The sequence below is a fragment of the Galleria mellonella genome, unplaced genomic scaffold, assembly GCF_026898425.1.
Source record: "Galleria mellonella isolate WM207_F2 unplaced genomic scaffold, CSIRO_AGI_GalMel_v1 utg64, whole genome shotgun sequence".
Classification (NCBI taxonomy): Eukaryota; Metazoa; Arthropoda; class Insecta; order Lepidoptera; family Pyralidae; genus Galleria; species Galleria mellonella.
The window spans coordinates 6,978,910-7,001,166 of NW_026442133.1; the positions used below are offsets into that span (position 1 = coordinate 6,978,910).

Below are 22,257 nucleotides of genomic sequence, written 5' to 3' on the forward strand. Positions count from 1 at the left end.
GTTCCTATAAGAGTCGGCACTATACTTGCATTCCTGAGTTTCTGGAAAATTAATATATGCAGGTACCTAAAAGGCAAAACACAACTGAATATTTACAATGTGAAAGTATTTATAAAGCAACCAAGGTCGCTTATGAACATTTTACTCTAATTTTACATTTTATTTTAATGTTCAAATTTATCCGATTGCATAAATAAATTTTTTGTTCGATGTGACGGCGGTCTGCATTATTTGATTAGATAAAAATCAGTAAATTCCAGACATATTATCATATTGAAGACTAGGCAGCATGGTCTCCGACCTTAGCCTGTTCCACAATGGAACAAACGTACTAAAAAAAATCAGTAAAGTAAAAATAGTTTTTGTAATCTGTAGTAAATTAAAAAAAAAAACTTCTCCATGTTTCCAGACTACGATTGAATTGCGTTAAATTTCCTTTTTTTATAATTCTCTTGTGAAAAATTTAATTTCAATTCTTTAAAAGGTATATAATACAACAGTTAATTCTTTATTTTAGTTCTCTTAAAATACTAAATTACTACATAATTACCGAGGTCTGTTGTTAATTTAATTGTTCATACCGGTCATTTTTGTTTTGCCGGCAGCGAGACAATAAAAATGAGCTGCCCGATTAACGACGAGCATATAGTCCAGTTGAAGGTTTTCGTGGAGCTCTGCAAAAATCAACCTCAAATCCTTCAACATCCAAAGTTAACGTTCTTTAAAGATTACTTGACTTCACTTGGGGTCACACTACCTACCGCCACATTTGGTGCTAAGAATTTTGCCCAGTCTGGTGACACGTACGTATCTATATATAATTATAATGCAATTCAATTTTACAAATTCTTTTATCTCTCCTCCAATTTTCAACTTTTTAGTTTTTTACAACAAATTTGTTAGTTTTCATCTTGACATGAAATAATGAATGTCATGGAAAACTTTATTTGCAAGACAAAATAAATATCACTTTATAGTCCAACATATTGCTTATTAATAAGTATTTATTTAATCAACTGTTTAAAATCTGTAATTAGATAGATTATAGATACTACTGACAAGTGTTTTTCATAATACTTAACAGAAATCACTTTTTCACCTTTTTTCCTCAACATATAAATTTTTATTCATATGAAGTATGATAATGAACTTGTTTTACATGCATTATATAAGATATATATTTTTCAGTTAATCTATTTTAAAGAATAGTAAATAAGCTGATAGCCGTTACTTAGAATTAAAGCTATTGTTGCTTTTTGGGAATTAATAACAGATAAATAATAATTTTAAAATTATTAATTTAGTTAGATTTCAACGTTTTCTTTTTGAAAATTATGACCTCCACCTTTTGAGATGTTACTTGAAATTAACAGTTCTCTGGTATTTTTTTTTTTTTTTATTTTTATATTATGTCCAGCATTAATCTTTTTAAAGTTCAATTTACTAAAAATTCATAATTTTATTAATAGCTTAAGGTTTTTCTTACTCTGAGCATTTGAGTTTATGTGATTGTGTAGTACTTTTTTCAGGAATACTGATACTAATAAACCTGAGGACAATGCACAATCATCTAATGATGAATCTGAACCAGAATCTGAGGTAGAATTGGATATGGAAGGTATGTATTTTTCTTTTTATTAGGTATTCTTATTTTATTTATTACCTGTGACTTTATTTGTATGGCTGGATACATTGATGGCATAAATATTATATTATGTTCTTCTATGTCCAAAATAGAATGTGTATACCAGACTTATGACATTGAGTTGTTAACATTGCTGACTGAAAATTCCATTACGGTTGAAATCTTTGGAATTAAATTAAAATTGTGATAAAAACCTAAATATAAAGAAAAGTTTTTAAATAATTTTTTAGACAAAGTTTTCAATGCAAATTTTTTTTTCAGCATAGATAATATCATGTAGTTTCCAAAACCTTCCTTCGATTTCCTATACGATCATTATTTCTAGAGTTATTGATTGTCAAAGTTAAAAAGTACTTTTTTGCTTTGACTGACGATAACTCAACGGCAAATCATCCTACAAGCTTTATGATTACATAAAATTAAAGAGTATTAAATTTTCTAAAAGAGCTATTGAAAGAATCAATGAAAAACAAAAAAATTAAGCCTATAGACCTTTTTTAACTAAGAAAAAATTTTAATATATTTGTTTGGTTCATTTCTTAGGATTACTCCAGACCCAAACATGATAAAAAATATTCATGGTCATGTCTGAAAACTAGACACTTGGAGCTACATTTGTTTATTTTTTCTGTAAGATCATTTTTCTCACAGTTATAGCTTGTTGAAAATCACCCAAAAATTTGAATATTTGTGACTAGTGAAAAGAGCATATTCCTTTTTAAAAGGCCAACAGTATATATTGAAATTAATCCTTGAACAACAAACTGTGTTTAAAATTAATTTATTTGAATTATAAGTTAAATAAATTTAAAAAAAGGTTGACGATTTCAAAATTCATATATGAAATTTACAATACAATACAATTAGTTTTAAATCACCTTAACAATACAATTAGTTTTAAAAATACTGCATGTATTTTTAAATTTATATGTATTAATGTAGATAATACAATACACTTTATATTATAGGTGTCATTGAACCAGATCTAACAGATGAATCACAGACTATGGGTGATTCGGCAAGGGAAGTAACAGACGAGGAGCGTGATCAATCTGATGAAAAACGCACAGAAGCTATGAGAGCATTCTCTGAGCAACAGTTTGATGAAGCTATTAAATTATACAGTGAGGCCATACAATTAAATCCACAGAGTGCTTTATTATTCGCAAAGAGAGGACAGGTAAGTAACCAAATGAATCAAGTGACTTGATTCCATGTACGAAAAACGTGTAAGAAATCCTGTAAAATAAGAAAATCTAGCAGTTTGTTCTATTTAAAGAAATGTCTTGGTCAATCAAACAGGATTACACTACTACTAATAAAAAGTTCTTCTGTGCGCTATTTAAACGTAGCAAAATATGTGATACTACTAAAGAATACAATTCCGAGATCCCAAATGACAAAGGCAACAAACCGTTACATATGCAGTTATAATAATTATATATAAATTTATTGTATAAATTAAAACAAATAATTAAAAATAATTTTTGTGTCATCACAGAGGCCAAAAATAAAATTGTCATTAACCTTCTACAAAAAATTCTTATGTAATACTCATAATAAGAATAAGATTAAAATCTTATATTACAATTGATTAATGATGACATTTTTTTTTATCTGTGGTTATTCAAAACTAATGTTTAATTATTGGTTTTAATTTATATAATAAATGCATATATAATTATCATAGATGCATATATAACGGCCAGTTGCCTTTGTCATTCGGAATTCCGGGATTGTATTCTCTAGATACTACTATTACTATTATTAAGATATTTTAAACAAATAATTTATGTAAATTTTTATTTTAGATCTATCTGAAACTGAACAAGCCAAATGCCTGTATTAAGGATTGTACACGAGCGCTTGAACTCAACTGTGATAGTGCTGCAGCATACAAATTTCGTGGACGTGCCTATAGGTTTGTATATATTTTCTTTTCATAACTTAATATTTCTATCGTTTTAATGAAGTTAATAATTTTTAGCAGATCATACGTCTATGAAGCCTGTGACTATCAAAGTAAATATAAACATAATTATCTCAAAAAACAACTGATTTTTAGAAATAATTCTCCTAAATTACTAACAGTGTAGGAAGCAATATTTATTTTACACTGTCATCTTTCACCTATCCTCAATATATTCACATTAACAAAAATATATATAGCGTGATATACATGCGAAAAAAAAATACAAGTCACTGTCATAAGCTGTAATAGTTGTTAATCGTCAAGAAAGTATGTTTGTTTGTGGAAGCAATTGTAAAAAAAAAACCTTTTAATATTAAAAGTTTCATAAATGCGCATTATATTTCAACATAAGAATAATCGAATTGACTTACGTTAAGCGCGCAGTCAGGCTTTCACTCACGTCACAGCAGATCATAACTAAGGGCTCTGGATGGTTATGAAACTAGCAAAGCATTCTGGTTTTAAAACTAGTAAAACATTCTCAAGTACATTTAAGTCAATCCTGGTATACATTAAATATACCTTTGTTTGTAGGTTATTAGGAAAATTTGAAGAAGCCTCTCATGATCTCTGCGAATCACTGAAGATTGACTATGATGATCAAACTAATGAATGGCTGAATGAAGTGAAACCAAATGCTGAAAGACTACGTCAACACAAGCTCAGTGCACAGCGTAAAAAGGAAGAGAAAGAGGTATAATATTTATATATAGTTTAGGCTTCCATAAATATAAATCTATCAAAAACATAAATGTAAAAAAGGAGTCAAATCTATATTGAAAATATCCACTTCACCATCAAAAGAATTGACAGTTAGATATAGAAAATTGTGGAGGAATCTGAATATTTTTGTTTAACCAAAGCTCAAGTTTGTCGTCAAGCTTTCTGTATGTATGAATCCTAAATGAGAATACTATAACCAAAATTACCAATCTGGTTAAGGATTGACCCGTCTCTCCTCTCTTCTGCTATATGAAGTTATGATCTGAAATGTATATATTATGTAGATGTTATTTTACGAAGTCCATATCACTGGTTATTTTATAAGTATTATTTAGTATTCTACTAACATTAGTAGACCACCAACATTTAATGCTGAAATTTACCAAAAGGAGACTGTACAAAAGTCATTTGCTTGGGCACCTCTGTCGCATTCACATTTCTACCATGAAGCAGTTCTGTTTACATACCACATGGTCAAAAAAATATAAAAATAAATAGTTATAAAATTCCCTAATATTTTCAATACTAAACTACACAGCTCAAGGAAAGAATTCTACTGCATGATTAACTAGCGTTTAACACTAATCATTAGTGCTGGTTTTTGAAAGAAGGACCAGAGACTTTGTGCAAAAGTCGTTTGCTTGAGCGCCTCTATCCCATTCGTGTTTCTACTGTGAAGGAATTGTGTTTGCATGGCTGTGTTTCGGTTTGAAGGGTGAGATATGGCAGTGAATTTACAGGGTGTAGAGGAATAACACCTGAGTCCTCGGAAATGGCAACGCATTGGGAGTATTATGGGCGAAATAGTATACTCTGCTATGTCCATGGTACTGCTCATGTCTACAGGCGACCATTACCATTTTCTATCAGGTAGGCGGTCAGTTTGTTTATCATTTTAAATTGCATAATAAAACTATTAGTATATAGCCTTTGTACCTTGTCTATCAGTTAATATAATCGGCAATCACAAGTTGGCTTATAGGGTAAATATAGCAAAACATTTTTATAAAAAGTTACTGTTTACAATGTGTTCATACAAATGTCTATCAACACTATTATTCATCATTTTATAAAAACATATTAATAAAATATATTTAATTTCAAAAGTTAATTACAAACTTGTTAAATAGGAGATTTCTTGTAACAAACATTAAATAAATTGTTATTTAATGATAACAAGTAATCTACTTAAGAACACCGACATTAAATAAAATAATATTTTTCTATAATCATATGGATGTATGTAATTGTAAATACCCAAACACACTAGTATTTATATGAAGGAATTTTAGAAGTAATATTGTATAAATATAATTATCATAGCACCGTGAAAAAGTGCGACGTGCTCGCAAGGCACAGGAAGCACGAGCTCGGGCCGCGCATGCACGCGAAGCGGACTCGAGAGGATCTGGCGCCGGAGCCGGCGCCGGTTTCCCCGGAGCCGGCGCTGGTTTCCCCGGCGGATTCAACCCACAGGACTTCAGCAACTTACTATTCGACCAGGAGATCATGGCCGCCTTTCAGGTATGACTAAGAACCCAGGACATATCAATAAATAAAAATAGAATGGTACACACCCCCCCCCCCCTAAATACGATTGTTTCCAGGAAAGGACTGTATGAACATTGACAGAGTATATTTCTTTGACCTCTTGGCTCTATAACATTCACAACCTTTATAACATTGAGCTTTCACATATTATTTAACATAGATAAGAGACAGGTTTCTTTTTATTGTTTTATTGAATCATGGGAACAAAATTACAACAAGTCATTATATAATTTAATTTAATTTTCAACATAGTATACCAAAAAATACAATGTGGCCTTGAATATATTTATTTTTAAAAACTAATTAATATCATTCTTAATTATAAATTACAAGTATACTCTAATTACAACTTAACTTTTACAGGATCCAGAAGTTGCTGCAGCATTTCAAGATGTCTCATCAAATCCAGCTAATTTCATCAAATATCAAAATAATCCTAAAATTGCTGCTGTTATAGAGAAACTACAAAATAAATTGGGCAAAGGTGGTGCAGGAGGACCCTTCTCAGGTGGTTTCCCAGGTAAATTCCCTTATATTTGTCGCATGATGCACCATCAAAAATATTAATAACAAAATGTTAATAACATTTAATTATCCTCTAATTACCAGTTTTAAACTAATTTCAAAAGGGATATTTTAAAAGTTTAATTGCAATTATATTATTTATGTATTGTTATGCAGTATCTCAGTCAATTATAAACCATCATTAATCATAATCATTATAATTATAATTCTTTTTTAGATTAAAACTATTGATCCCTTATTGATCACCCATACTAATTCGACCGCTCCTGCTACGCAATCGTGTACCAATTTTATTTTTCTATATGATTTTTCAAACATTTTGTTTCATACAAACTTTGTCCTTGTTTGTAATTAAAACTACAGAAAAAGGACTAGCCAAAATAGATGCAACTATTTTGCAGTGATGCTCTTATATATATTCAGAAATTTATTTATTTTTGTATAAATAATACATTATTATTACAATAATTTACATACGTGTATATATGAGATTTTAATATTCTGTTTTTATATTATCACTTTGTGGTATGTCCATGTGTTGACTTGAGTGATAAAATCTTTCTCAATTTTTTTTAGGTTTTGGAGCCGCTGGTGGACCTGGTGCTGGTGCCAAGCCTCCAACTGACGATGACGTTGGTCTCGACTAAAGAATTTTACATATATATTCCTTGCATTTATATAGCAACATGAAGCAAATTACACGCATCGTAAAGATATGGACGCCTTAAATATTTTTTTTAATAATTAACCATATATCTTATAGTACTAGATCGGTGCTGGGGGTCTATATGGTAATTAATATTTACTAATTTATGTTATTGTATTTCATTGAATAAAGTATTAGCTTTACATTATTAAAAACTGGGACTGATGTAAATTTAATGCCAAAAGATTGAATGTAATGTTTTCTTTCTTTCTATATTATGTATAATTACCATCATTATTCTAGCCGCATTTCCAATTTGTTTTCCTTATTTTGTACCATGTCAAGATTACTCTAATTCGAAGTTAATAAAAATTTCTAACTTATTGTTAAGATATTACCCAAAACATAAAAAATCTCATGAAATTATTAATCCTTTCTTGGATATCCTACAAGCCGATAATAAACAATCTAAGTAATATTCGCTACTATAGTATAACACTATTCTTATTATAGCAATAATAGATTGCCTTGATACAGATAATAAAAAAAAAATTATATTCTGTTATTATCGGCATATAATACAAGTGCATGCATTTCAATAAACTAGGAAATAATGCCATTTAGTTGCACTTTACATTTAATTATTATAATATAGACTTAATAATTTCATATTTGAAAAACTTTAAATTTTCTCAATAATGTTATTTTTTGTGTTATTCATTATGATGAATAAATATTATGCAAATATTTGATCTTTTAATTACCCTTATATAATTAACAAAACTTACAAACTTCGTCTAATCTAATACAAACGAAGTATAACGTAGCTGTTCTAAAATAAGACAACCATTTTAAGATATTGTGCCGTATGGTCCCGGCATAGAATAGGACACACCGTGGGTGTGATAAGAGACTTAATGGTCGAGGAATTGCCAGCAGTGTTGCTCTTAAAACATCACTAGCGTAACTAAGATTGCCAACCCACCTGCCAATCGTGGCAACTACTGGCAAGACCTCTCATATGAGGAAAGCCCGTGTTCAGCAGTAGAGAGTTAACAGTTGATATCATAATGACAATTTTAAAATGTACCGTTATATGTGTATGGTGTATTGAACACATATTTCGCTCATAGACGTATTATAACGTACTCTACAATTCTGCTGCTGCAATTTATTTTTAATTATTATCATTATAAAAAATTATATCAGGTATTGTTTAATATATACATCTTTATTGTTGAACATAATCCCTCATAAATGTCAGTCTCGTCTCCCTGCAAGTGATTGGTCAATCTAAAAAAGAGTGGGAGAGGATGAGGAAGTTGTCATTTAAAATTGAAAAGCCAATTTATAACAATCCATTTTTATTCAAATAAAAAGTGATTATACATCATTTACTCTACCCCATCCTAATCTAATCTTCTTTTCATGAAGTTTCAACCAAGACGGCATACTTTTAGGTAATGGGTGAGCATTGGGGAACTTTAATGGAGGTGGTGGTGTCTTGAAGGGATCTTCATTTTTCAACTTCCGTAACAAGTATTCTTTATTTATTTGTTTCGGATCACGGTACTTGTCCATGTAGATATTGAAGGGCTTACGGCGAGGGAACCACTCTTGCGGTCTTATGTAAGGTTCTGGGAAATCGTACTCGTAAACTGGAAATTAAAAAATGTGGTTTATATAAATACCTGGTAAATGTAAGAGATAAATTTCATGCATAGACTATTGATATGTGGCACTGATAACTTTATGACTGGACCCTAGCGATGCGCAAACCCGAAATATTTTGTCATTCCTATAATTACTAACATTATAATTCAACTACTATATTAGTAATATACTATCCATATTCGAATGAAAAACATTCAAATATGGAAATTAATATATTAATTACCAATTAGTACTAATTACAACAAAGTCCTTTCTCTGCATCCACTACTAATGAAACACAATGTCGGTAATGACGACGACGAAAAAAACGCTATTACATCAATTTCCTATGCATTCATTTGTACTACACATAATAAATTATTTCTAATGTACATAATAAGTATTGCCTAATAATTTCCTACTTACTTAAATAATAACTATCGCAATTTGGTATAAACAATTTTTTACTAAAACTACTATCGAAAATTAGTAATTGTTACTTAATTTAAATTGGCAACAATCTCGCCCATTAACAAAAAAAGACATTCCAACGATTGGGTCGACACAGCTATGTTTATATCGACTCGTACATCAACGACTACTAATGAATAAAATTAGTAGTCGAATGATATTAGTAGTCGAATAATTTGAAAATCATTCGAATAATCCAAATAATTTACTCAGTCAAATAATTAGTAGTCGGATTAATAGTCGCGCATCGCTATTGAACCCGTGTATAGGCGTAGATAGTCCAGCCAACCTAAGCCTCTCCAGAAAGCAGCTTTGAATTCTGCAAAGCATGAATGATGATGGAAATCTCGTAACAGAAAAGATATGTGTCTCACTTTCGATATAAATATTTTTTGCCTTCTTTATAACCTTCTAGCCACCCGCACGTTTCACACGAACATATAAAAAAGATAAATTAGTGCTTGGATAAAATAACAACAGTATTAAGCGCAAGGCTGTTCACTCACGCCGGGAGATTTTTTTTAGATTTTACATTTTCCTAGGCCTCGTGAGTTTTAAACAAAACGTCTGATTCAAATAATTTAGAGAAATTTACATGTATACAATCAACTTGATTATGCAACTATTTAGTTAGATAAATATTAATATCATAATAGGATTGTCGTCATCTTTCGAGTCAGTATTATTTATTATTTGACCAAAAACTGTTTATTGTAACATACCTAATTAGAGTTAGATATATAGCTTCGCCATCATTTTTGAATAATATTCGCAGCGTACGACAAATAATTACTTATAGGCAAATTTAGGACACCTTGGATTACATTACTGTAATGTTTAGAGATATTTCCAATTTTTTTGAAAATAAATTACTTGCAGATAATGTTAAGCAGTTTTTAAATTTATACAAACTAATCTTTCCGCTTTATAACAGTGTATAGAAGTATTTAGTTAACAAAATATATTGATGTAATTAAGTATCTAATACTACTTATACAACTTACTAGGTTCCTTGATATTTAATTTATTATGAAAGAAGTCCTTAACGCTGTCATCCCAATCAGTCTGATAGAATGCTAATCCTATTGGAGTAATGTCATCTTGATATTTTTCATACCAATCTCTAGTTACAAATGTTCTGGCTTCTAGTGGAGATGACGAGGTTACTGAAAATAAAATATGGATTAATAATAATCTCATTCCTAATAAATTTGATAACAAAATATATTTTAAAATTTAGCTGTAAAAGAAAAAAAAAAAAAACATATCTAAAAAGTTATTAAGTAATAGCATTACTTTTATTAAAAATATGAACCTGTCACGAGTACTCAAGATACTACGAACTGGGTAGCACTGTAAAAATATACCTATTAATATGACAGTTTTTTAGTTTAAAAAACGAGAGAACAACTGAGTACTGCTGACCATTATTTTATTAAAAACTACCTTTTTCCCTGCTACTTTGTATGCATAAATTTCAGAAATACAAAATTCAACAAATTCTATATGGCGTATTAAGATAAAATATACACTAGTTTTTACCACCACCAGCCACCACTAGTTTGTACCACGTTCAATTTAATGCCATAGTTTATATGTAATACCAGAACAAACATGCAGACAAAATTTCTAAAAATTATTGCTTTGTCTTTATTACCTTTATTAAGACCCCCTATATTAATTTTTTCTAATAGTTTCCATATACAGATATTGCCAGTTATAATTTTATTACATTAGTGAGACTATATGTAATTATATCAAGGAATAACTGGAGCATACAATTTACAAAGTGTTTGATCTGCATAGTAACAATTTTGCATTTAATGTAGACTTTATTATTTTGTTGTTTGTCATTATATTTTTTGGTACAGATATCCAAAATTTTAATTTTTCCTTAATCATCTTGAATTTTTTTTTTGAACATTGTAATGTTCAAAAAAAAAAATATATATATATTTATTCAGTGTGCCCAAGAACAAGATATAAAACAAATATATATAACTAGTTGATATATGGAGTCATCATATCAACTGTTAACTGTCCACTGCTGAATATAAGCCTCCCCTATAAGGTGGGGTTATGTCAGTAGTTCGCCACACTTAGCATACAGATTGACAATTCTATGCCAGGAGGACATGGATAGTATATGGAGTATTTATTATCAAATATAAAAAGCTAACAAATACCAAAATTGCAATACAATTTTTTGGTAAAAATTATAGACAATAAAAAAAATGCATCTATATACAATTTCCTTATAAATTAAAAAATCTTACAATGAAAATATATTATTGAAACATTATACCTTTTGGTAAATCATATGATACTCTTTTGCCTTGCTTATAAAGTACAAAAACATATCGGTGATATCCAGTTCCTTTCAATGGAAAGGGCTGTAAATATTCCACTATAGTGTCTCCCTTTTCCACAGCATCACCTGGTATATTAGCAATTAACCAATGGACATACTCTTTATTAGCCTCTGTTAAATGGCCATCCAAGCTTGTTAATGCCAAAGTCCATAAAGACTTTCCATCACTTTCAAAACCAACACTAGGATACTCAATTGCTTCTGCTGGTTTGACTACATTTCCAGAATAAACTGGTAACAGGGAGCCATCTTTTAAATTATAATAAATATCTAAATTCACAAATGGTATAAAATAACCTTCTCTATATAGATGCTCAAATACACCATAGTGATCAGCTATTTGTTTCTTTTGGTATGGTCCTGAAGTTTTGAGCCATTCATTTCTTGCTTTTGTAAGATCAATTTCCAATTTATGGTTCCGAGCCAATTGTTCTAAATTTTTATCACTTTTAATTTTTTTAATATGATCCAATCTATTTGTACGTAAATCAGCAGCTGATAATCTGTAAATATCACATCTCACATGAACTTAATAAATGTGATGCCAAGCAGTCTGCACATTGCAAATTCCTCAAGAATACATAGATTTAACTTTTTATCATATATGTTATTTATAATAATAATATATATATATATATATAATATTTGTTCTATAGATAGAACAAATATTCTTAATATATATGCTTATTTCGTGTATAATGTAGATATTATACATGAAATAAGCATTTTTTTTTAATTTTTGATGAATAATTACTTTTTTCAACAAATGACAATATAATTCCATCCATGATATTGTGATACCATGAAGCAGTTGTGTTATGATAATGATATTACAGGGTACAGAGGCATAATACTTTAGTCCTTAGGAGTAGCAATGCATGAAGGGTATCATGGGCAACACAGCATGCTCTATTATATTCATGATTTTAAGCAACAGTTACAACTTTCAGTCAGGTGGTCCGTCAGCTTGTTTGTCCCTCTAATTTGCATAAAAAAATATGCCTTTAATTGTCCACTACTGAACATAAGCCTCGCCCTTGGGGAGATTTACCAGTAGTTGCCATGTTTGGCAGGCGAGTTGACAAACACAATTACGCTGTGAAAATGTTTCATCTCTTAGTCGCCCCTTATGACACCCATAAAAAAGAAAAGGGTGACCTATTCTTTGCCAGGACTACAAGAAACAAAAAAATTTTAGTACAATATTGGAATATTCTATGAATTTTTTGTCATTCATAAAAGTTTCGTAAGTACACACTATATTCTGATTATAAGAAAAGAATACGTTAAGTCAATCCAATTTCCTTCTCACAGTAGAATTATATTCTATTAAGTTAACCTAAATTTCTTAGCTTACTTAATCAGCATTACTTACTTTGTTCGTGGGAATCCTATATCTATTCTTGTTGTATAAATTTCATCTTTGTAGTTCAATTCTTCTAATCGTTCCTTTATAGTTCTACAATAGATAGGAGCTTTACCTCTTATTCTGTGAGCAAATCGAACCTGTTGAAATTGTATATTGGCTATACATGCCCCGCGAAATGTTTTTAACATTATTAAAACTATAAATGTAAGTTTGACTAATCTTTTATTTTATATAATCCTAAGATCATCAGAGAAGAAAGATCAAATTTTAATATTTGTACTTAGGTAGATAAATAGATATAAAATGAGATTGAATAATGTAGTGTTTTGTATGGGAAACGGATGTCGTCGCTCATCTGTCGACTGTCATACGAGATGTCAACTTGACACATTTTTTCAACTAGGTATTAGATAGCAATCTACCTTTCGATATCGATGTAAGTAAGAACGTAATATCGCATCACTATAATTACTTTAATGAATACATAGGAAGTGTAATTTTTAATGTGATGCCACAACTGTTCATAGATCACTAGCTCATAATGAATACATATAATGAACAATACAGTATTGTTTAATTTTTTTTCATGCAACTTAGAACGGCTAACAACTAATGGGCCACCTGATGGGAAATGGTAACCATCATCTATAATCATGAACATAACCGAGAACACGGTGCCATGATATCCCTTATGTTGCCATTCCTGAAGACTAAGGTCTTATGTCTCTGTATGCTATGATTTCACTATCATATCCCACACTTCTAACCAAAACACAGCTATACGCAACTGCTTCATGGCAGAAACACGAGTGGATATTTATAGTAGTGTAGCTTATGAACGTATGTAATACCAGGGGTATTAAGCGCATGTTGCCGACCCTAAAGAAACTTCTTTATCTCTTTTTTGAAGAACCCTATATTGTAGTCTCTTAAAAAATTTCGACAGGGAGCTCATTCCATAATCTAAGTGGTCATGAGAAAAATATTTTTGAAACCGGGTTGTGCGCAACTATCTAGACTAAGGTGTGGGGGTGACTCTCTGTTGAGCTCTCCTGTTGACTCCCTGTTGATTCCCTGTGGAGCCGTATGATGCTAGAAAGTGGCCGTGGGCATCATATTGAATAATCTCTCTGAGCACAGTCCGTTGTACAAGCAGAAAAGCACGCAGAGTAAGACAAAATCTCAAATATTTAAACACAAAGACATAAAGGGTTCAATACCGTTTGTAAGCCTGGTATCATCGACAATTGTCATAGCTCGTCGTTGCACTGAGTGAAAGGGTTCAAGCTGGTATCTAGCTGCTCCTGCCCATAACTGGCAGTAGTATTTCATATGGAGTCGAATTTGCGTTTTATAGAGCATTGATTGCTTCGCTCTAGTAAGCACGCCGAATTTTTTGGATGCCACCTTTCAGAGACCTTTCACCTGAACAAAGACCTTGGCTAACATTCTCTCGATTTCAGACACAAACTGTTCTCGATTGGCCTCCACAATGGAACATTGGTGCGACCCGTATAATAGACATTCCCAGTACTGTCATCCGTCTGCAATTGCACGCCAGTTCGTCATGTAGAGAAAAGGATGTGAAACCTACCTATTCGTGTGATAATGTAATTTATGGGGCTATACCAGATTTAACTTTTCAAAGGTATGTGTGTATATATTTTTTTTATACAACATAGAATAGCAAACAAGCTAACGACCCACCTGATGGAAAGTGGTAACCGTCGCCTATAGACATGAGCAGTACCATGAACATAATAGAGTATACTGTTTTGCTCATGATACCTCCCATGCGTTGCCATTGCTGAGGACTTAGGTGTTATTCCTCTGTACCCTGTAAATTCACGCCATATCCCACCCTTTAAACCGAAACATAGTCATGCAAACACAACTGCTTCACGGTAGAAACACGAATGGAACAGAGGTCCCAAGTAATCGACTTTTGTACAAAGTTTCCCTCTAGTATATGAGATGTTTATATCAATAAACATCTTTTTATGTCAATTATAATCTATGATGTTAACCTATAATGAATTATAGAAATATTGAATAATCGGTAAAGAAGAATAATTATGTAGCATCTGGGTTTTCAGTATAAAACAAAAAAAATTGGAAACCAACCAAAACATAAAATTCCAAATATTTCAATCACAGCATATATGTGTTGAAAACATTTTGAAAAGCATGTCCATATTGAAGTTTAGCAATTATTTACAATAACAGTGTAAACTGTAAAGTAAATATTACAGTTTTATTATACAGAGTGTCCCGTAAGTAGTGGACCAACGGGCTATGAGGGGTAGTGAGACCTATTATCTAACAAAAATACTAAAACTTATAGTCTTAAGTCTTATGGTTATTAAGTTATGCTTTGTATTAAAAATGTGGTAAAAATATCCATATAAAATGTTATCATATTTGTTTTTTTATTTTATTGTTGTTTTTAGTTCAAGGTAGTTAAGAATACATAAGTCTTCCTAATTAAAATGCTATTCAAGCATATTGAACAATAACAAGAAAATTAGAACATGATCTAGTTGCAAACTTTACGTTTAAAATTTTTATAACTGAAATTTGAACACAGCTGGTGTAAAAATTTTTACGCTTAAGTCTGCTTTTGGTCTACTTTTTTATATATCTATGGTACATGCTGTCAGATAAAAAAAAGTATTTTCGAGTTATGGATGGATTTATACGGTAGAAAATATACCTGATTTGAGAACCTTCTTCTTTTTAAGTCAGTTGATAAGTGGTTCCTCCTGACCTAAAAACCATAGTATTTAATTCTTTTTAAGGTCGTTATGATGGGCCAATTTAACCTACATCATCGTTCTACAAAGACAACATCAACGTTCACTCGCTTATTATAATAAACTTAACTACATTTACTTAAAATTAATTTCACTTAAAACTTTAACTCCTGTTACTTTGCCACTGCCACTGCGTTAGGTTGACTGGAAGAAATCTCTTTTAGAGATAAGTTCGCCTTTGCTAACATTGTTATTAACTTATTGTTGTTACTGTATGTTTTAGTGCAATAAAGAATATATATATATATATATATATATATATATACTTTTTGTTGTTGCTCCTCCTAAATAAGCTTCGAGCTAATACAAGTATATAGGTGTGTGACCTATATGTCTATCTCGCTCTAACATATATGTTATTACGGTTACTCTTTTACATTAACAATGTAATTACTTCATAATTTAAGATATTTTCAAACTATGAAGATGATAAATGCTTACGATATATTAGGCACCAGTATTTTGTGAAGAATTACTATTTGAGTAAAAATATAATTTATTACGTAGTATGATTGTTTCCTGATTGCTGAGTCGGGGGAAAGGGATTGTTAGTAATGTGCAGTAATGACCACGTTGGTAGCAAGCCCTGTCAGGTCGACCTCCAGGCGGTTCCCCCTGGAAACCATTGTAATTAATACTTCTTGCATTCGCCACGATGGGCTAACTGACCTGCTTCTGACTCATCTATCATCTCTCACTAGTGCCCTGCCAGTGTATACCGATAGCGCAGGTGGAGTTAGCATTTCATTATCATCCATTAAAAAAAATTGCTGCATGCTTTACAGAAGTAGCAATCAAATGACAATATATGGTACTTCAGATTTGTCGTCAAATGACCACAGAGTACTGAATTTTTAATTGGCTTGCATTCTCTATAATAATTTAAGTATCTATGTTCTTGATTATCGTGATCGTCTTCGTGAAGATCTTTGTTGTTGGCACGTCACGTCACGGCATCGGCCGGTACGTTATACTATTGTATACATATATATATTATAAGTATTTATGTACCAGTTGGTGATCGATATCACGGTAAATAAATATGATTTAACAGTGAAAATGTTTATGTTTGAAACTTGTGTTGTGAAAATTTCTATCCTGTAGAAAGTGGACAATTTGTTAATGCTTACTTGAACATACCTAAGTACAAAAATAGTGAAATTATTGTAATCAATGTTTGCTTGTTAAAACTTAGGAGCCATTTACACATGGCGAAAAGTCACGTACACTTTATGAACGAAAAGTTCGTCGTAAACATTTGATAGTGGTTTTTGTTTGGATTTGTCATAATAAATGTATTAAAATGGACAGCAAAAATATTCAAAAAAATGCCATGCACAAAAGTGCTGAGTTTACTTTTACTCCACCACCCGAGGCACCTATATTTGAGCCTACGCCCGAAGAATTTTTAGATCCTCTGGGATACATTGCCAAAATACGTCCTGTCGCAGAAAAAACAGGAATATGCAAAATTAAGCCTCCAGCACGATGGCAGCCACCGTTTTCGTTGGATGTAGATAAACTGAAATTTGTCCCACGAATACAAAAAGTAAATGAATTGGAAGCCATAACACGTTTGAAATTATTGTTTCTCGAAAAGATTTTAAAGTTTTGGGATCTACAAGGTTCACCTCTGAAAATTCCCATGATAGAGAACAAAACCTTAGACTTGTATTGTCTTAAATTCTGGGTGGATGAAGAGGGAGGTTTTGAAAATTGTAACTCTCCGAAAAAATGGCGTAAAATTGCGAATGCTATGGGATATAGTCAAAACGCGAACACAATGAATTTTCTTAGATGCAATTATGAAAAAATATTACTTCCATATGAAATATTTGAAAAAAGCAAAGCTGACATATTAAAAACTGTTAAAAAGACCGAAATAAAAAATGAGGCAAAAGATGGCGAAACAGCTAAACCATTATTCAAGGCAATACCAGTAGAGTCTATAATAAAGACTAGCACTGAGGATGACATAGATGATAAGTCACATGTAGGAATTAAAAAAGCAAAAATTGAATCTGATACTATTGGAGCTGAAACTGAGCATACAAAGAATAAAATTGAAAGTGATGAAATAAGGCGTAACAGGGAATTGAGAAGACTAGCTTGTTATGGCCCAGGCCCAAAAATGCCTGGACTAAATGATGAAGAATTTGATATTACTAAGTCAAGAAAGAGACCTAGATATGATATGGATCCTTTAGCTATTTATGTGTGTGCAATTTGTCAAAAAGATAATAGGGATGATTTACTTTTGATTTGTAATGGTTGCTCTGATACTTATCATACATTTTGCTTGAAACCACCACTTAATTCAGTGCCAGATGGTGATTGGCGTTGCCCCTGTTGCATTGCGGAGGAGGTTCATAAACCAGCAGAGGCATTTGGGTTTGCTCAGGCTGAAAGGGAATATACTCTTCAACAATTTGGGGAAATGGCTGATAAATTTAAATCTGATTATTTTGGTATGTCAGGACATTTAGTACCTACAAATGTTGCTGAGAAAGAATTTTGGAGAATTATATCCTCAGTAGAAGAAGATGTAACAGTAGAGTATGGTGCTGATTTACATTCTATGGATCATGGTTCTGGCTTTCCAACAAAGTCTTCTTTAAATTTATATCCAAGTGATCAAGAATATGTTGATTCAGGATGGAATTTAAACAATCTTCCAGTATTGGAAGGGTCTGTTTTAAGATTTATTAATGCCGATATATCTGGAATGACTGTACCATGGATGTATGTAGGTATGTGTTTTTCAGCTTTTTGTTGGCATAATGAAGATCATTGGAGTTACTCCATTAACTACTTGCATTGGGGTGAAGCAAAAACATGGTATGGTGTGCCAGGGAGTGGGGCAGAACTGCTTGAAAATGCAATGAAAGCAGCTGCACCAGATCTTTTCAAATCTCAACCAGATTTATTACATCAACTAGTCACAATTATGAACCCAAATATATTAATGGCTGCAGGTGTACCAATATACAGAACTGATCAACAAGCAGGGGAATTTGTTGTTACTTTTCCTAGAGCATATCATGCTGGTTTTAACCAGGGATACAATTTTGCTGAAGCTGTTAATTTTGCACCTCCTGATTGGTTAAAAATTGGCCGTGAATGCATTATGCATTATAAAAATTTAAAGAGATTTTGTGTATTTTCACATGATGAGCTCATTTGTAAAATGGCCTTGGATGGTGATCGCCTTGATTTAGAAACAGCATTGGAAACACAAAAAGAGTTGGTACGTGCAACTGAAGAAGAAGGTACACTTCGAGCATTAATTGCAAAAAAAGGTTTAAAGAATGTATGCCGCACAGCATTTGAATTGCTTGGAGATGATGAACGCCTTTGTGAAGTGTGTAAAACAACATGTTTTTTGTCTTCAGTCTCATGTGCTGATTGTAAACATATGGCATGTTTACAACATGCAAATACATTTTGTCAATGTGCTATGGAAAAAAAGACTCTTAATTATCGCTATGATATGGATGAGTTGCATATTATGTTACAAACAATTGATTTAAGAGTAAATAGTTTTGATAAATGGATGAAGGAAACAAAAAACATATTACTCCCTACGGCACCTGATATTGGTAGACTCCAAAAATTAAAAGTTTTGGTAGATGAAGCTGATGATCTTAAAATACCAAACTGTATTTTATTAACACAATTGAAAAGTGAGTATACCAAAGCCACAGAAAATGTGGAACCAATTGTAATAGAATTAGATGATGATTGAAAATTTACTGTAACTTGTGTATTAGTACAAAATTTTACATTCTTATAAAATTAGATTACATCTCTTAAACTACACCTATTTTTATGTTCTGATGGTAATATTGCAAGAGAATTTTATTTTTTCTAATTATCATCATAGATAGGCAGCTTGTCATTGATTGTATAATTTTGATTTAATTTTAAATTATATGTCTATTTTTGAACTTAAATTGATGCTACGAAATATACCTTGTATTTTTTTTTCTTAAATTATATTGACTAATGCATCTAAGAATAGTTAAGTTTATATTAATATGACTGGATATTTTAGTTTCAGAAAGTGTAAATATTTGATTTCATGTATATCTAGAAAGAGATTGGATTGATATGATTGTGTGGTGTGTGGTATTTTCTTAATTGAAATGGGTAATTATTTTGTCTTATTATATATTGGTATTAATGTAAAAATCCCACCGTGACATAATAAACATTAAGATTAAAATACTGTATAAATAAATACTTGCATCTGAACCTGATATAATTATGTATATATTCAGTAAAATATGGCAATTTAATTTTAAAAACAATATTGGCAGTTTAATTATCGGCTTCCCCCTTCAGTAATCTATGAATTTACTTACAAGTTAATACCTTAGATTGGAGAAAATAGACTATAGTACTTGGGGAAAGTTAGGGGAGTACTGGATTTTTTGCATGAACTTAAGTTTTGCTAGTTATTATATTCCCATAAAGTTAGTATTATGAGATCTTTGCGAATGTTTTCTTTTTTATTCTTGACATTTGATTCTGTTTATAATTTTTTGTTTTGATGGAAATTTTAATTTTGTTCAGAACCAGAAACAGAAGGTGTATCTAGGCTATGCTTATATTTTTCAAAAATTTGGCTTTTGTTCCATCTTCATTCCCTGAATCAAATTAGATTCAATAAGTAGATTAACATTAACAATTCGCAGAGCAGACTTACTGTTAAACATCTTGCCATATGCCTTTGCTTTAAGAGATATGTATGTAATGTTATCTGGAAAGAAATTCAGTATATATTGACTACATAATAAATATACTAATTATCTACTCAATTACTTTATTGCTTATAAATTGTGAATCTATTTGGTTGTTATAAAGTGTACAGAAACTTTCAAATGTATCTATTTGAAATAGTTATTGATTACAGAGGAGCAGTAAGTAAGGTGTGTACGAAAAATAAGATCTGCCTAACTACGCATATTTTTTATGATCTCATTGATAAATTTTATGTAGATACAAAATACATTACATAAATTAACTTGAAGCTTACTGTAAAAAATTCTAAGTAATTGAATGTGTATGTATGTAACATGACAAGTTCAAAACCGAAAATTTGCTTTGAAGGATGTAACATTGTCGGGTACTGTAATTTAAGATCTTAATATTTGAGGAGTCTGTAACATGTTGGTAATATCTTTGTGTTACAAGTGTTCAGGCATTGTGGTGGTCGCTTACCATCAGGCGAACCGTATCCTCGACTACTATTTATTTTGTATAAAATACCTGTCACCTAGTACTTGTTTTTAATTTGGTTGATATTAATGCAATAATAATTTGCATACATTAATGTAATAATAAAACCAGCGATACTTTGTAACGCTCGCTATGGAAATACGGGTGATTTTGAAAAACCTAAACGAACAGGAAGAAACGAAAGGCGGTAAAATTTTTCAAATTTTTACTGCGTACGTGACATGTCTCAATTAGTAGTGATAATAGCTGAATATTATTGTTTTTTTTTTTACTCTTCATTGTGAAAAATGTTTAGTTTCATTGGTAAAGCACTCATTTAAAAGGTGCTCATGATCTCGATTTCACCCTCTGTATGTTATGATACCCTCGTTGCAAGTATTGAGTGTGAATTATGTTTTAAGTAGACATCACCTACATTGACCTCAGTTTCATAGGTGGAACAATTATTGTTTTGTGTCTAATTAAGTATAGTAATGTCTATATATGTACATACACAACGGGAATTTTATGAACTTATGTTTAACATTTCCGATAATTTCCTCCGTATGCAATTCCCGTTGTACATGTATATAGAGATAATTAAAAATGAACGTAACTTTTAAAAATAAGTATAGTAATTATGGTTGTCAACTCGACATCATTGTAATTTACTTGAATTTATATTGTCGGTATCTTCCCACTTGATAAATGTTATAAAATATCAATAAGAATAGTTTTTTTTTTTATGTTTATTCACATTTTCTCAATAATTTAATTTTATGTTAACGTTTGACTGACTGATGGTTTACTCTTAAGAATATTAGGTAACGCGAAATGACTGTCAATTATTAATTTCAAGTGTGTGACTTTATTTGCACTGTGATTAGATTTATTTGCAATTTACTGAATTATGAAGACATTAATGAAATTGTGAGTATTGTTGGTTTAGATGATTGTAATATTAACGAGTACCTAATTAAAACTTCTTTATCTCAAAATGAAAAAGTTTCATTTTAAAATTACCTTTTTTGTATATATTAAATGTAATGTTTGTTGTTGATCTGTTATATAACATGTAAATATTTTTTATAAATACTCATTTAGGACTAACAAATATAACAAATCCCCAATAAACATGGCGTTTAGTAAAAAATGTACACTTGAAGCAGGCGTTCGCTTACTTCACAAGCTCTAAGAACATTAAAAAATGCATTTAAAATGATTGAGCAAGCTGAAATCGAAATTACCAAATCGTTATTGCGGTTATTACGAATAAAACATTTAGTTGTGTAGTGCAA

The 22,257-nt window shown here is 30.9% G+C and overlaps 3 protein-coding genes across 3 annotated transcripts; 2 read left to right on the forward strand and 1 right to left on the reverse strand.

The window, feature by feature from the left end:
- The first annotated feature begins 330 nt into the window (after positions 1-330).
- On the forward strand, positions 331-7,809 carry LOC113512536 (hsc70-interacting protein-like). Its single transcript, XM_052900152.1, has 9 exons — positions 331-484; positions 606-803; positions 1,530-1,618; positions 2,614-2,825; positions 3,457-3,566; positions 4,152-4,311; positions 5,664-5,864; positions 6,255-6,411; positions 6,993-7,809. The coding sequence occupies exons 2-9, from the start codon at positions 619-621 to the stop codon at positions 7,061-7,063; spliced, it is 1,185 nt and encodes a 394-aa protein (XP_052756112.1). The 5' UTR covers positions 331-484; positions 606-618; the 3' UTR covers positions 7,064-7,809.
- Positions 7,810-8,409: 600 nt separating this feature from the next.
- Positions 8,410-13,288, reverse strand: LOC113512356 (39S ribosomal protein L38, mitochondrial). The gene is made up of 4 exons (XM_026896184.3): positions 12,933-13,288; positions 11,492-12,060; positions 10,191-10,352; positions 8,410-8,720 (listed from the first exon to the last, which is right to left on the reverse strand). Exons 1-4 carry the CDS (start codon positions 13,112-13,114, stop codon positions 8,446-8,448), a joined length of 1,188 nt encoding a protein of 395 aa, XP_026751985.2. The 5' UTR covers positions 13,115-13,288; the 3' UTR covers positions 8,410-8,445.
- A 3,363-nt stretch (positions 13,289-16,651) lies between these two features.
- LOC113512355 (lysine-specific demethylase lid-like) lies at positions 16,652-22,251 on the forward strand. The gene has a single exon (XM_026896182.3). The coding sequence runs from the start codon at positions 17,043-17,045 to the stop codon at positions 19,482-19,484; it is 2,442 nt and encodes an 813-aa protein (XP_026751983.1). The 5' UTR covers positions 16,652-17,042; the 3' UTR covers positions 19,485-22,251.
- Positions 22,252-22,257: the final 6 nt, after the last annotated feature.

Coding starts and splice junctions, on each gene's coding strand:
- LOC113512536 (XM_052900152.1), top strand. CDS start 619: ATGAGCTGCCCGATTAACGACGAGCATATAGTCCAGTTGAAGGTTTTC. Junction 804..1,529: donor TTTGCCCAGTCTGGTGACAC/GTACGTATCTAT, acceptor TACTTTTTTCAG/GAATACTGATACTAATAAAC. Junction 2,826..3,456: donor TATTCGCAAAGAGAGGACAG/GTAAGTAACCAA, acceptor TTTTTATTTTAG/ATCTATCTGAAACTGAACAA.
- LOC113512356 (XM_026896184.3), bottom strand. CDS start 13,114: ATGTTAAAAACATTTCGCGGGGCATGTATAGCCAATATACAATTTCAA. Junction 10,353..11,491: donor ATCATATGATTTACCAAAAG/GTATAATGTTTC, acceptor TTTTATTTTCAG/TAACCTCGTCATCTCCACTA. Junction 8,721..10,190: donor ATTAAATATCAAGGAACCTA/GTAAGTTGTATA, acceptor TTTAATTTCCAG/TTTACGAGTACGATTTCCCA.
- LOC113512355 (XM_026896182.3), top strand. CDS start 17,043: ATGGACAGCAAAAATATTCAAAAAAATGCCATGCACAAAAGTGCTGAG.